This window comes from Thunnus maccoyii, chromosome 15 (genome assembly GCF_910596095.1).
Source record: "Thunnus maccoyii chromosome 15, fThuMac1.1, whole genome shotgun sequence".
Classification (NCBI taxonomy): domain Eukaryota; kingdom Metazoa; phylum Chordata; class Actinopteri; order Scombriformes; family Scombridae; genus Thunnus; species Thunnus maccoyii.
The window spans coordinates 20,579,290-20,596,767 of record NC_056547.1 but is presented as its reverse complement, the minus strand read 5'-3'; the positions used below and the strand labels follow the sequence as shown (position 1 = coordinate 20,596,767).

Here is a 17,478-nt window from a genome sequence, read left to right as displayed (position 1 = left end):
TTGTGGAAGTTGTATAGGTCCCTGACTGAAAAGTTGCAGTCGTTGTTTTGCTGAGCGCTGCGCTCCACATGTTGGCACCATTTTAGGACAGACTATAAACAGTGTCAAGTAAACACAACATGGGAACAAACAGCAGCAGGGAGACATTTCAAAAGGAATTCCGTTTTGTGTCTGTCACGTCGTTTTGGGTTTGGGGTTGAAAAGTTCAGATGACCTCTTTAAAAAGTCACTCTCGCTTTGTGGCGACCTCTTGTTCGGTCAGACCCCGGGAGAACCAGGGGACCCAAATTCCAAAAAACATGGATCGAAAATGGAAAAAATGTTATCGTTTATTTACCTTTTTTGGACAAAACGGCCACATCTTTTTCTTTTACTGAGTTGCGCATCTGTTTTTTCTTAATTGAAGGGTGTGTAACTTGATGCGCCGGTTCCTAATTAGAACTAACCAGACTACATATACACGAAAACACCACAAATGTTACAGATTATGATTCATGTTTAATTTAAATGAGTTTCAGCAACCAATAATATTGTATATAAAAACTTAATCTGTCTAAAAGTTTCGCCTGGTCTGATTTGCAAAGGTTACACAGCCCGACAGTCATGCGTGGTAACGTAACGTACAGAGGCCTCCATCATACTGGCTGGACCCATTTCTTATTATTTCTTACTATTATTCTGTTTTGATGAACTGTGTTGCAAATAAATCAATTTATTTATCTGCGTAAAACAACTTTAGCTTGAATTCAATTTCTGGTCACTTCTGAGTATAAATTCTGGACAGACGAGGTGGATTTTTTAAAAAACGATCCTTTTCATCTTTTCTTTTTATCAAACAGTAAAGTTCTGCTGATGTATTTATTGTCGAATTATTGGAGTAATCCAAACCATATTGCTGATTTCCTCGGTTTTTTGTTCGTTATGTTGCTCATTGTTATGTAAAAAAAAGTCCTCAGCTTATATATACTGTGTTATACTGAGTTTAGACACACATGAAATAAAAAAGACACATTGGGAATGCGGTTATTTTAGAATTAAAACCCTTGCCAATATTTCAAAAGGAGAAATTTCGACATGGCCCCATGTGCGGCATACTGCCAGGCAGAGAGGGAGAGAAGCGCTGTAGGTTCATCTGGAGGTCAGCCACAGCACCAAGATAAATCTGCATCCTCTCTGAGCCACCAGCAGAGCTCGCTTTAGGCCAAGTTCACTGTCACCCTGCGTATAGAAAGAAGAAAAGCACTCACACATCCACAGTACCGCGCACACACGCGCCTTCACGTTAATGACACGTTTACTTGGCGTTGCCCATAAGCATAATGCGTATAAATGAATTTACTGCGGGACGGAGAGCCTGTGGTAACATCCTGCTCTGGAGGAAAAGACTCTGTGCAGGGAAGAGAGGGGGAGTCTGACTCAAAGTGTTGCCTCCAACAAAGACTTTTGGCTTCTTTGGTAGATCTAATGAATGATTTGCATATTTTACGGCCCTATTAGTCTTGAGTGGGAGCCTGTTGGATTTATCTTTTCACTCCCTCGGTAGAAACATCACAAAGCTACAACTGCATTTCAGGTCTTCTGCTGGCATCTTCTCTAATTATGAAATTTGCGGAAATGATCTCCGCAAAGGCATGAGATACACATTATTAAAATCATTTTTTTCGTTTCAAGAGGGGCCAAGATATCTCACCGGGCTGGGGCTGATGAGAGCGAGATAGCTGGAGAAGAGGAGGAAAAATTGGGGTCAAAAGTTTACCCGCTGAACAAGTCTCAGTCATCTGTTCACTCGGAGCTTGATGCCAGCCTTATAATAGCGATCTTGACTCTCCACACAAAAGACAGAATAGCTTTGAATTACATATGTTGCACGGTGCACTCCAGGTGAACCCTGGAAGCGCGGTGACCTCGCGTTTGGGACCGGGGGAGGGGACCCCCCACCCGTCCCCAGCAACAAGATTGAGTGGCTGGCGTTTTATTAGGGCGGTTGATTGGTGAATTTCCTTTGAATAAATCGCATTTGATATGTTTAGGGACGAGGGCAAAATTTGCATTTCCAGGATTGATACTCTCGACCCGGTCACAGGGTAATGGGAAGGCCCACAGCCCCCAAATTGAGCCCCCGGACCCCTTAAAAAACATTTAGCCCCTCTCTTCCTGATCAGCTGAATAGAAGCCTTTTAAGAAAACAGAAATGGCACAGATGTTTTTGTGACTGACAGAGAGAAAGTTTAAAAAACATATATTTTTGTGCCAAAATAAGCCTATTATATTTATGCATTTTATTTTTCACTGGGCCTTAAAGCGCTCCCGAAAAACTAAAAGACTGGACCTTCTGCTTGTTGTGTAGAGATCCAATAAAAACAAGAAATGGATGAAAAAGATGGCTGATGAAAAAAAATCAAAATCGCCACCAAATACTAAATATTTTTTGGCATATTGTTTAAAAAGCTCCAAACAGGGTCTCGCCTGAATCGTATAGCTTCTTATATGCAACACACGACACACGAGATCATAATAGCTGTTTTATTTTTAAAAAATATCTTTATTTCACTTTAAACAATAACAATAAAGCATATCATCTGCAATTCCTCTGCAAATGAAATAAGAATATATCATCATTTTCGATTTTTAGAAACGTCTCATCGTCATATTAACATGAAATGAATTGGAAACAAACACTTTATTTCCGAAACCTCCAAAAATCGAGGCGACTTGATTGTAGAAATGCAACACACACAATGCGCATCATCTCTGCGCTTTGTAAACGACACAAATCTTCAAATGTCCAAACAGTTCAGATAAGAATCCCACATTTGCTCAATCACAAGTTCATTTAATTTACAAATAAGACTTGATGAAGACCAGAATCGGCCCAGTTGGCTGCTAAATAGTTCTTATTAATGCCACAATGCTGCATGTTGTACTTTTCATTGTTATTTTTGTTGTTATTTTGACAATTTTTAATCAGTGAACAACATTTCAGATTCTCTTAATCTTCAATGCAGTCTGGTTACTATATCTCTGTATCTGTACGTGCACAGTCTTACTAATTCTACCTTTTTAAATCTATCTGGCAATATTTCAATCCTTGGTTACGCAGCAGCCACACGCATGGCGTTAGTGTTTGGGAACGTTAGCTGTGTCCTTATCTAAAATATTCAGCCTCATTGCTTTCATTGGCAACAATCTCTTCACTTAAAGCAATAAGGGAGTGGTTCATGCACTTTCTAGAGGATGTAGCAGATTATGTTCACCTCTTTTGACTCGAGGGTCACCGTGCTGTTGGTCTAATCAAACGTTGCAGCTGTAGATGAAGATATGGTGACCACTCTGACTTATCTTGAGAGCTTGTTCAGTCGTCAATATTAGAGTTTTTGCAGGGATAACCAAGCAATGGAAATGACCATTACGCATGAGCCCACTGTAGGAGAGAAAATATCTTATTACAAGTATTTTTTTTTACCTTTATTAAAATATTTCCATAAAGGTATGAATGGTGTTTTCCAACCCGAATCCTCGGCACATATTGAATGCAGAGGGGATTTTTTATTCCCGCCGTCAGGGCTTCGTATAGACAAGAGACCTTGTGAGAGCCATCTGCAATCTGTCACTATCGTCACAGCACTTCTCTGATAATCTAAATTTACAGTAAACTGTCAGCATGATATATATCGGCTAAATAGACCTTCACTTCACAGTATGCTCTGAAAAGCAACACCAAGATCTGTCTGTTCTGAATTCAACTCTTAACACAGGTCTGTAACGGGCTTTTGTTCACATCAAGAGCAAAATAAGAATTTAAATTTCGTGGAAAATGACTGAGATAGTGCAAGTTGGTTTAACACAACAGAGGCTATTCTTTTCTACTCCAATTCTTATCAGTGCTTCAATTCCAACGGTCAATTGCATGGCGATAATTGCATGATTATTTTCCTATTATATTTTGGTATATGGGAGATTTCCAGATGCTTTATTACATTCAAACATCCAGCAGCACCTGGCAGGCCTGCACTAGATAACGGAGGTATTACTAGGACTGTTAACTAAAATGCTTCTTTTGTAGCACTGAATCGGGATAATATCTTTTTAATAAAGTTATTCTCAGCTGAATATGGAAGGGGGAAAAAAAGTAGCAACAAGTAGAATGACCTGCAAAAACTAATAGCCGTTATTCACGCAAGAATAACATACAGTAAGTGGATAATAGCCATGCTGACCTGGCCCATATTTATACAGGACCTATGTGTAATAGAATGGCAGCAGACTGTAAATTTAGATATCATGTGAAGTCGTCTTACCGCTGACATTATGTTGACATATTGCCTCTCAGGTGGTCTCTTGGCCATACGGATACAGTGGATATATGGCGGAAAGTACATCAGCTGCCATTTACAATGAGTTAGGTGCGAGATAGCCTGTGAGATATACACAAGATAGTAGCAGCTGCTCTAACATGGAATAAAAAATGAAATGCCAATTTTGTTGAAGAGCGAAAACTTGGGCCTGTCTGTGGTTGCTGAGTAAAATAATTCACCTGCTTTTAAGTCCTCTGCATCAGCATATCCAAAATCTAGAGGTTCCGTGATAGAGATGGGAAAAAAATGGTTTCATATTAGAGCAGACAGCTCAGATTACAGCAGACCTCGGGAGCTGCAAGATCCCCCTTTTCCACAGATGCATTTTTTAACTCATAGTTCGACGTTTGTGTGAATCTGAGATAGTTGTAGCGGTTTTGCAATTCTTTTTTTTAAAATCCTTTGGGGATCTTCTTGGGTGCTGACCCGCGCTGAGTGCTCCCCCAACTCCCCCCAGAGTTGAACAGCCCCCTGCTAAAACTGAAGTCCAAGTCCGGGGTGAACCCCAGGTCACTGCGTCTAACAGATATGAAAATGTCGCCTCTTTTGAGAAGGGCACGCCTTGTTGTTTAACAAAGACTGTCAATGGGCAAGATTAATCAGAAACAAAATGGAAACGGTGTCACTTTGGGGTCAGGCAGAAGTTATCTCTGTTTAGGGGAGCGAATAGAATAGGGGGACCAGAGGGGAGAGAAGAAAAAAAAAGAGAAAAAAGGAGTGAAAAGAAAGCTTTCAATATTTCCGAAGTTTGGCCTCTTGTTTCTCCATGCAGAGGCCTTGTTGACGTGGACAGTGTGGATAAGCTTTGTGAAGAGCTGCTGCATCTTCAAGGGACACAGATACAGTGTCCCACCTCGGACATGGAGAGGAAACAGGACCTGGACGTGATGGCTGATGGCGAAGAACACGGTCAGAGGCTTTTATATCATTTAACTCAAGCATGCAGTTTAAAAAAAAAAAACGTAGTGGATTTCTAATTATGTTCAAATATATGAGGCTGGAAATTATATTTCTGAATTATTTGCATTGTTTGCAATTGATTTTCTTGAACAGTTCATGTATTTTTAAAAAATATTTTATTACTATTATTGTTATTATTATTATTATGCCTTGGAAAATGTGCCCCTTTAACCCTTTAGTGCCCTCTCTCTTCGAAACATTTTCTGAAATAACTCATGACAGTGTTTCTGGTCTTGCATCCTTGTTTCCATCCTCGTACCTTTTGGTTGTTTACAGTACAGTGGCACAGTAGGAAGCGCAGGAGCCTGTGTCTTAACCTACACGTTTCACATTTGTTTAGAAATGTTGACACTTTGTTTGTGGCAAAAGGCTTTAATATATTTACAGATTTATTTAGATTTATTTTTTTTTATCTGAGATGAGGTCATTTCTGCTGTACACAGTATTTCAGCCTGACGTCTCTTACTGTAAATGGTCTGTGATTTAAAACGAAAACATCTCTCGCTTTGTTTTGCTTTAATGCCAGATATGTGTCAAGTGTACAAGTGTTTGTCCAGTGTTTGGATGAGCTTTCCAATGACTTTTAACACAGGAGATCAGATAATACGTGGAGACCATGCGATCAATGCCAGATGAGTTTAATGTGTTATTATAGGACAGACTGAGACTAAAACAGCTTCAGATCGTTGTTGTATGTTGGGAATCTGCAGAAAACCCCCCCACAGTATTTACATTTATAACCATGGAATCTATTACTAAAGGCCTTGTGCATGTGCACAATCGTGCAACGTGAGAAATGAGGGTTTTCTTTAGTTTACGTGTGTGTCTTCAGCGGCTATTAACCAGTTTTTTTACTGATACACAAGTCATATGCTTTATATGCAGGCTTGGATGTCCGCAGAGCAGCGGCTCGTCAGTGTTTGGTCAGGATGCTTGTGGACTAACACGATTCTTTTTATTGATAATTTCAATAGGCTAAAATACCAGAGAAGGATTCGTATTGTTGTTGTTGTTACTGCTCAATTTTTTGTTTGATTTGATCTTTTTTTTATAAAGATGCAACACATTTAAACTCCAACAACCGGATGTTCATGTTAGTGACTGTCAGAAATAGTCTTTTGTTTATGAATAACCTGCATTTTCCCATGGCTTGAATTTCATATCCAGTTTCTCATCAGTGTTTCAGAGGAGGTGGATTTTTTTTTTCTCACACGGAAGCCTCACCCACATAAGTTTGGCCCCATGCAGTAAACAAGTTAGTTGATTGGTTTTGCTTTATATACTGTGATTTAATAAGGAAAACACCTACGTAAGCCAGTCCGAGCAGTGTTGGTGGTACCAGTGCCATGCTTTCCATTGGTTCCTGTTTACATGATGCCCACAGGACACGCGGTGATTGGTGGCGCTTCACACGTGACCAGGCAACTTTGTACATTTGACAGGGAGTAGGAGGGTTTTGTGGAGATCAGAAAAACGACAGCGCGATAAAAATTAGTATTGTTGCACTTCACAAATTAATGACCATGAGTTCCTACTTGATAAACTCCAACTATATCGAGCCTTCCTTTCCTCCATGCGACGAATATCAGCAGAGCGGATACATCCCCAACCCCGGTGATTACTACGAGCGGCCAAAAGATACGGGCTTTCCCCATCACGACGAGCCATCCTATCCGAGGTCAAACTACACAGAATCGGGCTACGATTACGGTAATGTCCCCGCCACCGGACTCGATGATTTCGGCGATGGGCATCACACACAGCCGCAACCGGTTCCACAGAGCCACGGTCCTCGCCTCACCGCGGCCCCAGACGGTGGCGCAGGGGCAAATGCCAGCAAAGACTGCAGCCTCGCCACTGAGGTATATCCCGGCGTAGCGAAGGGCAAGGAGCCGGTGGTCTATCCTTGGATGAAAAAGGTCCACAGTAACACCGGTGAGTTATCGTCACGGTTTAATAGCAGAGAAACAACCACTGGAACACACGCAAACCTATTGAGGCAGCACTAGTAGCAGCCCTTACAACAGCAATTTACGACTATCGAGCAGCAGGGTCGGTAATTAAGGACCCTCGTAAATTTTATTGCCTGTGTTCGTCTGTCGGGGCCATGTGCCTTTGTTGCGTTTTAACCCAAACTACCTCCACCACTGGAGCCGAGCCAAACTGTAATATCCAACCCCGCTGTTTGTTTAATCATTTCTAAGCTTGATCTGTCCCTGGATGCGAGTGCTTGTATACTCGGTATCTCCACATTTAGGTCATGTCTGTAAACTGAATCAAGACAGAGAGTAAAACAAACAGAGCGGCTGCAATTCCCACCAAACAGGGGAATGTTTTATAGTTTTTCCCAATCTTGTAATGTGTCCAGTGGAGAAGCTATGGGGTTTAGTATTACGCTATCAGCCTGCATGTAACACCTGCTTGCTTGCCTCTGTATGGCTTTTTTCCCCCCCCAGTCAATACCAGTTACACTGGAGGAGTGCCCAAGAGGTCCCGCACTGCCTACACCCGACAGCAGGCTCTGGAGCTGGAGAAAGAGTTCCATTTCAACCGGTACCTGACCCGGCGCAGACGGGTGGAGATTGCGCACACAATGTGTCTGTCTGAGCGCCAGGTCAAGATCTGGTTTCAGAACCGGAGAATGAAGTGGAAGAAGGAGCACAAGCTTCCCAACACCAAGATCCGCTCTTCCAGCTCGGCCTCGTCCTCAGCCTCGGGGCCCCAGCAGCAGCAGATCAAAACAGGCCAGCAGCTTGTCCCCACGCCGTGCACCGCAGGTCTATAGTGCACGAACCCCACCCCATAAAACCTAAACCAGACTGAGATGGCAAATAACACAAGTGGAATTTGATGGACCGATTCTCAGTATTTTACACACATGGTGTTATCTCCTCTCCTTCACCTTGCCTCTGCCATTGGGCCCCTGTCACGTCCTTTGTACCCTTTCCCCTCTCCGCTCGTCTTTCCCCTCTTCAGATAAGCTTGAAATCCACCTTTAATTGCCACGAAGGCAACTGAAGTGTTTATATATTTGTTTATTATTATGAAAGAAGGATAACGCACATTCAAATGTAGGACTTGGATCAAAAATGTATCATTACACTTAAAATTGAATGAGGTAAAAGTAAGTTTGAACTCATTTTTCTATGTTCTATTTGATTTTTTTCAGTTTTTTTTTATTATTGCTCATGGAAAGTTCTAATATACTTGAAAGATATTTAGCGGGACTCTAGATGCCTGTTAGGAAACCAGACGGCTGTTTTAGAGGTATGGCATCAGTCAGAGTAACAGTAGTTTGTGTGTTTGAGTGGACTGGTTTACTGTTGAATGTAGTCAAGGTGACTTTCACATTTAATGTACATAGACAAATCATAATGAAGGCACAATAAGGAGAGCATTTCGTCGAGTAGAATTATGTTTGTTGGTGTTGTAAAGTCTAGTTTTATTTGTGCTAGTGCGTCCCATATTGTGCTGTGTTCTAAACTGTGAATATTTGTATGTGTTGTCTCAGTAATGACTGTTGTGCTGTAGGCTAGTGTAGACTGAATCTGTCCTTGTGAAATAAATATGTACTTCACTTATAAGGCTGACATGGCTTTGGATATTCTGTTATTGCAAATATTGATGTGATTTGAGCGCAACATGTATTGTTGAAGCCGTGCGTAATTTAACAACATGCCAAATGCATTTAGATGCCTCCTTTTTTTTTTTTTTGGATTCCTAATTTGGGGGATTGCAATCCAAAACCTAAATATTTATAATTCTGCTTATTTTCATTTCAGCTCGTGGATTTATATTATTTTTTTTAGAAATTTAATCTAAAATATTTGGATCAATTATCCAGTGTTTGGAGATGCGTGCGTAAAATTGTGATAGCGTGTCCGAGAATTGGACAATTAACTGTGCTACACGTTAATAATACTTAATATATGTTTTTACATTTTACCTAAATAGAATAAAAATCTATTTTCTATATTTTATGATTTTTTTTGCACAGAACCAGAGCTCAAAGTTACGCATTTTCTCTTGAAGTCAGATTTATACTTTATACTGAGGGTAATGTGTGTATCCTATTCAGAAATCTTTCTCTATGCATAAAATATTGTGCAAAAATGTGCTGATATGTATTGTAATGTTAAACTGACTGAAATTCTAAACCGTAAAATATCCATGAATGTCACGCGCATTTTCATGGATAAATGAGATGTGGTTGAAATGCAGGAGGCAGGTATCAGCTGCTGACTTTAAGTGTTTAGAGGCTTTGCTGCTGACACGGGAATCCAAGACCAAACCCAAATTGTTAAATGTATCCGGCCACACATATTGTTCTCACTTGCCATTATAAGGAGATCTCAGCCAACCTTAGTGCACCAGAGTGTGAGCGTTGGTCACTACCTGCTACATCCAAACAATAGAGAGTTCAACCAGGGGACACGGCCTTCTCTGGCCAATCACCAGCCCGGAGCACTCCTTCTAACCCCTGACCTCTCGACACACACAATGTTCAGATCATACATCAGTGCTGAGACCTCCGCGAGCTTTTTCTTCTCATTTAAGATTTACCCGGAGACAGCACGGAAACAAAAACGGTGTTTAGGTGTGAATCTCAGCCATGAATTCAACCAAAATTATTCTTAGAGACAGCTCCTCTGCAATTCATCACAGAAACAGCCCTGTCAGACCGGGGAGGAGAAGGCAGATATGAGCAGAAACATGCTGGTATTGAGCACGTAATTAAGTATGATTTTCACTATATTTAGGCACTAATGGTCTCTGTTGTATTTATGCAATAGCATAATGAAAATGTCTGCAATGCATTTAATAGTAAATTAGATAAAACTGTCTTTCAACAAAATTCCCACATTAAAAGCCAGACTGAAAGATACGTGAAATTTATACATATTATTTTAGGAGTACAGTTTTCCATCTTTGCTCGTATCTTTGTTGCATCTCACAATTATTATTGCAAGCATTTGTCTAAAAAAAGGAAACTGAGGCAGTCTTTGCAGCTTTGTGCAGCACTGCCTGCAGACATGGAAGCTGTGCAGAAGATGGCGTTGGGGCTGATTGACACCGATTTTGCGTAGACTCCAAGAAGTTAAATTAGAGTTTTGAAGTCATTTGATTCGCGAATAGAGGTCACTTCCAATGTACTGAAATTTTAATTTGCCCATTCACGTGACTTGTTGAATAATGAATGCCCCGGGGTCAGAAATAGATCTGAAAATCTGCCTTATTTTCATATTGAAGTGATCCTCTGCAGGGTGCGAGTCAGATCTCTTCTCCCCTGGCAAAACTCTGTCCGCTGGACACAGACCGTCATGACTTGTGAGTAGATTTGGCTGTTTTTTCCGTTTAGTTATGTGGAGATTTAAAGAAAATCTGTGTAAAATATCCCGGAAGTGCAGTGTAATTTATGATCTTTGGGCGCATATCCAGTACTTACATGGATATTATAGGATGATCTGTTTAAATTATATATACTTTTCCCAGCTGTTTATTGCAGTAGAGTTTCTGAGGTTGCCAATTTCACATTTTGCTTGTTATTAAACTTAAAAATCATATTTTCCTCTTTATAATATTATTGAAAAACCTTTTATTTGACTTTTTTGTCAGATTTCTTACTAAAATGAAAATGTATTTTGTGCTTAAATGTTATGTATTAAACATTTTTGGAGCCCTCAGTAAATATTTAAGACAACAGGTCTAATTTTTCATAACTTATTTCATAAGACAAGAATCGAAATGATGACATTCAACCTGCACTTTGCCATTGAACGTTTTATGAGACTAAATAGATTCGCAAATGTGTTTAAAATAAATGAAACTACACACGTTCCTGTAGAGTTACAAATGTAGTAGAGGTGTAGCTGCAACTTTTCTAAGTGTGAAGTAAAACAATCACTTGAAGTTGACATGAAATATAATTTTTTTTAAAAAAAGCTCAGAAAATACTGCATGTCTTTAAGGGTGCAACGTGGCTGTTTAAATTACTTTTGAAAGTTTATATTTTTAAGTAATATATTCATGTCACATTCGTGTAATGAGAGAAAATGTATTTAAACAACAGTAACAATGCAAAGGGAGTATCTCTGGCGTCTAAAAGTTGTCAGGACAACTCAGAATGAAAGGGCCTTTCAGAGAGAGTGCACAAAGGACAATACAGACATGTTAAACATTAACAAAGTCCTTAAGGCATATGTGACAGTGCCGATTATTATTATTACTCCTATAATTATTGTCCTGTTTTGCACTTACCTCCAAAATTTTACTAACTGCCACTTAAATGCCAATTATATGTGATCTGGGGTCATTTTTCAGTCATACAAAAGAGCCAGTAAAATCAACATGGAAATTCAAATGTGCTTTATTACAACCACCTACAAGCAAAACAGTTCTACCGTAGTCCGCCCCAGTGCTACTCTGTGTTCATGAGAGTTTGCTCCAAGTCAGCTTACGGCGTTGAATTTCGCATTACCCTTGATGTTGGCCGGTATAAACCTCGCAGAAAGACTTATCTTCGTCTGAGTGTATCGGTAACCCAAGCCTGGCTGTTAAGAGCTCCGAGTGTCAACATTGTGGGAAGATATGGACAGCCGTCTGGCCAACCTCCAGAGGTCTGCGCCTCTAACTCCTCTTCGCTGACAGAGATAAGGAGCCTTGATTTGTGTAAATAACTCTAAAACATTTGTTCCACGTTAAACAGTTGATATTTAAAACATAATCAATCAACTACTACTTTAGTGCAAAGAGCAAGTCTAAAAAAAAAAGTGTAACAAAAAGTGCAAAAAAAAAAAAGTAGGCTACCAGCTGAAGGCCGTTTGGTTTCCATCTTCTCCTTGTTTTTTGAACCCAAAATAACTCCCCACTCGACTCTCTGCGCCTCTACCCGGGTCAGGGAAAAGTTCAGGTGCACTGGCGAAAGGCGTCGCGAAACTGCCTCTAGTGCACGGTCACGTCGAGCCAAATAATCCCGCTGACAGCTTCGCATCTGTAAATGTAGTAAAACAAAGAACAAAATCAGATACAGACATAAACATGCCGGTTAACAATTCACAAATTTAAAATCTCAAACCGCGCGTAAAAGTGAATTCCTCTTCTCATCTTGCTGAAGGTGAATTAATAAGAGCAGGTCTGCTTCTCTTCCTGTCTTTAAAAGTTTACCGCTCAAGTTGTAGTTTGAGAAGACAAAAGGCTGGTGTGGGAGTGGGATGCTGCCCATGTCCGCCCCAAATGATTAATAGTTGTGGTGGGATTTTTCCACGCCCGCTGCTCGGTGTTGACGGAAAACAAGCGCCAAACGGTGCCGAGAAGAGAGAAGCTCTTCCAGCCAGCACTTTTGGCAATACCTGGGGTTGCAGAAGCCAGATATCTTCCATGGCGCACGCATGGCACACTCTTATGATGTGGAATTGGTACATACTATGCTGGTTTTGGCAAACTACAGCAGGATTATAGCTTGTTTGGGTACTTTTGCCATCTCACCTCCCCCTCCCCTCTCCAAAATCTCCAAAACTCTTCCTTTGCACAAACCTGTAATTTCTACCATCACTCAGCTGGTCATAGGAAACGCGTAAGCGCATGTAGGTCGAATGGGGGTCCATGTACTGATCAGCGGGGTCGAGCAGCCTCACTTAAGGTTGCTTCACCTCCACTTTCCGCTCACTGCTGACTGACACGCACCCCTCACGACCACCAGCAGGCACACCCTCCTTGTGTAGGACAGGTAAATGTGTGACGTTTTGTTTCTATTTATCCAACAGCATGCAGGCTTTTGCTGATGGAGCACCAAAGGCTGACTAAGTGGTACTACGCCCGAACCGCGGGGCTTAGGATGGGGGAGGCAATACTGAGTTCTCTGTAAGGCACTTTATTTCCCTGGCTGTATTGTAGAGATGAGTAATCATTATGCCATCCTTAAATGGTATTTTCGAGGGGAAGCCCTCTCCATCTCACATAGTGCGAATTATCACGCTGCAGTGCAAAACATTCTGGTTTTAACATGGCTCAGAGCTGCGGCTGCACTTGAAACTCAACATAATACAGCAGGATTAGCCTGAGAGCTCTTTCAGGGCGCTAACAGGCACCAAATATATGGCACTTTAAAACTGACAGAACAGTCTTTCCCTCTGAATGGGCGACACGTGGAAAAGCTGCTTCTCTGCGAGAGACTTGCTCCTCTGCCAGATACATTGCAGTGTCACATACCCCTCTTTTTTCTCCCTCCAAACAGATCCGTTTCTCCTCAGGGGCAATGACTGCCTCCATTAATGATTCACGGGCTCAAATAAAAGGGATTTAAGTTGACGTTGCGTCACGTGAGCAGGGCGCATAATACTGCGCGATGTTATGGCACGGGGAAGAAAACCGGAGCCCCGGTCTGGCCATATGATGCTGATTAAATACGGGTTACCCCCACTTTCCGCGAGGGGAGTCCGGGCTTTGTAGTTTGTTTATCGAGGGGAGAAAAAGAAAAGAGAGGCAGACTAAAAGAGAGACGATCCCGGTTTTGTGGATGTATTATACTGCTGTCACGGACGGATATGTTTTTCCACGCGGACAGAGTCAGAGCCTGAGCTTTGGGAGGATGGATTTTATTTTGAGGTATTTCCGCCGATTGTTCATTACTGTCGTGAGTTATTGCTGCGCGAGGCAGAGGTCAGTAAAAAAAAAAGAGTCCAGGGTTTTTAGCAGGGCGAGAACATAGACAGGTAACAAGAAGCTATCGATATTTACTTATCTGCAAATATCTCTGATTCATTGTAGTGAATCAAGCGAAACATAAATAGGCCTACAGAATTTAGACACAGCATATAGTCTATAAGTAACTAATAAAGGGTTTGTCAGGGCGACACATTCAAATCAACGCACTGTTCCATTTTACGCTTCCTAAGCTATACATGAGAATATATCCAGTATTCGTTTCAGTGTAAACTTAGAATAGAGCATCAAGAATTTCTATTTTTCTATTTAATCATATCTTTAATTGGACAAGCAGCCACTGAGACAAGTAGGCCTGTATTAACGTTTGTAAATAAAGCCGCCATTTAAATATCTGCTTCCAAGAAAAAACCCAAACAAAGCGCGCGGCCGCTCCAAGGTGCAGAGTCTGTCCTACAAAAAACAAACATCTGGTGTCTTTTACGTGAGGTTTTTGTGCGTAAATGATACATCAAGATGAGCTCCATAAAAAGTAGGGGAAAGCGGTGGGGTTGTGTCGCTCCGCCAGGGAAACGAGGATATAATGGAAGACGGAGTGCCATACAGGACCGCGCGGCCGCGCTGGGGTCACGGCGCTCCTGCTTGATTTATGGGCGCGGGGACTTGGGGAAGATGGTGCGCGAGAACTAATGACTATTCGATCCGTTTGTGGAGAAAATGCTTACCAGCCCGCGGGGAAACAACAAACATGTTATTTGCATAGACCCATTTTTATTTTATTAGTGATATTACGCCTGATAGGCAGCAATATTTGCTTGTAATGTTTTTGTCCGAGAATACTCTGCTTTTCTACCTTTTTATTTATGCGTTTTGTTTGCTCGTTATATAGTCTTGTGTTTCTTAAAGATGGATATATTCTTTGTTGATGTTTTGTTGTAAAATGTTAAATGAAAATCTAGAATTTATGGTTCACTGAAGCAGCAAAGATATTATTAACCTACTTAAAAACTTAAACATGGAGCCTGCTGCTAAATCTAAATTTTGTACTCAATAATTATCTAAAGAATTCTCCTACTGGATTAAAGTGGATTTAGAATAACCTGTTTGCCACAATTCTCTCTCTTTTTTTGCGCCATTTAAACACAAGGCCGCAACGTATACGCACAACAACGTCTTCCTCTCAATTCCGTTTTCTAACGTTATAGCGAGCGCCTGTCTGTAAATAACATCCACACTAATATACTCTTCCAAACACGTTATAAGTATCATCTTCTGAGAAATGTAAAAATATTTATTCCACTCCTCATTGCAGAATTCCAGCCAAGTAAATTCAGGCCATCGCACGGTCTCCGAGACACCTTGAACTGCCTTCGGTAAGTCCATATATCTTTATTGATTTGTGTTATGAATGCTTGATGGTGATATCCTTATTCAATTTCTAATAAGTACCACACACGCCCACCAAAAGCACTCGCAGGGATAGAGAAGCAGCCCATGGTTTGTACATTTCCTTGTAGCAGCAATATGACCAGGCCGAGAGCAATAATTCCTTCTCTTCCACTTGTCTTTGTGGTGTAATTTGTCACTATAAAAGTGACGAGGGGAATCGCAGCTCTTGGAGCGGTGCCTCACTCCTTTCGAAAACTACTTTCTGTGAAAGCCATCTGCTTGCGCTGTAGTTTACTGCACTGAAGTTTCAAAATATTTTTCTTTCATCAACATTTCAGATATATATATTTTTTCCTTTTTTACACCCTATTATGCAGGCAGCAGGACCCACCACCTCACTGACATTTAACCCTGTGCTCAGGGCCAGATTAAAGAGAAAGACGAATCAGCAGTTTAGCAAAGCACAAAGAAGTAAATAATTATACAATGTGGGAAAAGACGAAAAAGCCGAGTTGGCTAAAAAAAAAATCCTCACCCGTGAATTTTTGTCCCACTCACCCTCCCACGCCGTCCGTGTGTTGTACCATTTTTTTTTTTAATTGTGTCACTGAATTTTGTCCCAGAGCCCGAAAGCAGCAGAGAAGCTGCTCTGGACGTGTTTACAGCCCTGGGAACCTGAGAGGACATAAATCTATTTTTTTTCAGTCTTTCTTTTGGCTGCAACAGACAGCATTACCATGCAGAGGGATTCCCCCTGCTGCCGGCTCACTTCTCCCTTGCTCCTCGCTGCCTGCATGTCCTCCGCTTTGCCTTTTGGTGATGAAACCTCTTCCCATTTTTCACACCCTTCTCCTGGTGGGGTTTTTCCCTTGATATACACCGAACACGGCTTTGATGTGAAGTTGTTGTGCTTTCTAATCTAAAAAAAAAAAAAAAAGAAAAGAAAGAAAGAAAAATATTCATGTGGTATTCTTCATTCAAGAAGCCAAGCAGCCAGACTCTGGATCAGTGGAATACCTGCCTCTGAAATGAACAGGAATTGCGCGTCCTTGTGCCAAAAGATTGAGTAGTATATGTAAAAATGTTGGTTAATGATTAAGCCGTGGTTAGAAGTCCTTTATGTCCCATGGAAATGGAAATGCAGCGTAGTCAGCGGCTGATTATTCCTTTGTATTCTACTCTCTCCAGCATATCTTCCTCTAGGCTCATAATTCCACTCAAGACGTGGAGTAAATAATAACAAAAAGATTTAAAACACTTTGGGGATGGACTTGCATGCTATTTGTAACGTTGTATTATTTTTTTTCTAGACACACTACCTCATTTGGTTGGGGGAGGAGGAGAGGCAGCCACTTGATTTGAACTGGCTTTCCAAGGCGCAACTTCATTTGCATAATTTTTCTTGTCTATGGTGACGCTCTGGTTCGGGGCAGTTCACTGGTGTCTGCATGGTACTGGTGAAGGATCACATAGTCCAGCATAGCCTTGGCTGAGTTTAATATTGCTATGAAGCCCTGGCCATTGCTCTGTAGCAGGACGATAAATTCAATCTTGAGGCCAGATAACTCTTATCTCGCTGACCCGACTGCTCACGCCTGCTTTCGTAATCTCAGTTTACCCATCCACGTCGAGTAGGGAGAGAAAAAAAAAGACAAGGAAAAAAGGAAAGGGGTTTCTCTCGGCTCTTCCCTTTTTTGTTGTGGCTGCTAATGCCTGGTGTATGGCAGGGCGCAGTCTGCTGCTGCTGCTGCTGCTGCTGCTTCAACCCAGCCAGCCCTGCCTTTAAACTTTTCTCTGGATTACTGCTTTGATCGATTTCGCCGCTGAATGAGAAAATATTGCTTGGTGCTCTGCATTCGTCGTCAGAGGATAAGGTAAGCAGGCCAGAAATAGGCTCCCTCGGTTGTAAATGGCGGAGTTTGTGTGTCGCGCGGTGATTTATCACCGTATGACTTAGATCTCGGTTCAGGAAGAGTTCACACACACACAGTCGGGCAGCCAGATTTCTCTAACGTGGAGCAGGGGGCTGCGCAGAAAGCTCAAGTCTGTCTTTTGTCTCTCTTTCTCTGCCATTTATGACTATCGCAATGGTTCGCCTGGAGATAGACCACAA

At 41.4% G+C, this 17,478-nt stretch overlaps 2 protein-coding genes across 5 annotated transcripts in view; both read left to right on the top strand.

The window, feature by feature from the left end:
- Positions 1 to 17,478, top strand: part of hoxa3a (homeobox A3a) — a 33,667-nt gene that overhangs the window by 10,767 nt on the left and 5,422 nt on the right. For 2 of the 4 annotated variants that reach the window (XM_042436502.1, XM_042436501.1), the window contains 2 exons: positions 5,128 to 5,264; positions 15,289 to 15,349. The gene's annotated coding sequence lies outside the window, so the exon portion shown is untranslated. Of the gene's footprint in view, positions 1 to 5,127; positions 5,265 to 15,288; positions 15,350 to 16,854; positions 17,240 to 17,478 lie in introns of those variants that run through there. The other 2 variants (XM_042436503.1, XM_042436504.1) reach the window with 2 other exon arrangements.
- Positions 6,700 to 8,905, top strand: hoxa4a (homeobox A4a). The gene is made up of 2 exons (XM_042436510.1): positions 6,700 to 7,250; positions 7,772 to 8,905. The coding sequence occupies exons 1-2, from the start codon at positions 6,833 to 6,835 to the stop codon at positions 8,098 to 8,100; spliced, it is 747 nt and encodes a 248-aa protein (XP_042292444.1). The 5' UTR covers positions 6,700 to 6,832; the 3' UTR covers positions 8,101 to 8,905.

Excerpts from the sequence above, each read along its gene's own strand:
- hoxa4a (XM_042436510.1), top strand. The coding sequence starts at position 6,833 with ATGACCATGAGTTCCTACTTGATAAACTCCAACTATATCGAGCCTTCC. Across the intron at positions 7,251-7,771 it reads AAAGGTCCACAGTAACACCG|TCAATACCAGTTACACTGGA; the intron begins GTGAGTTATCGT and ends TTCCCCCCCCAG.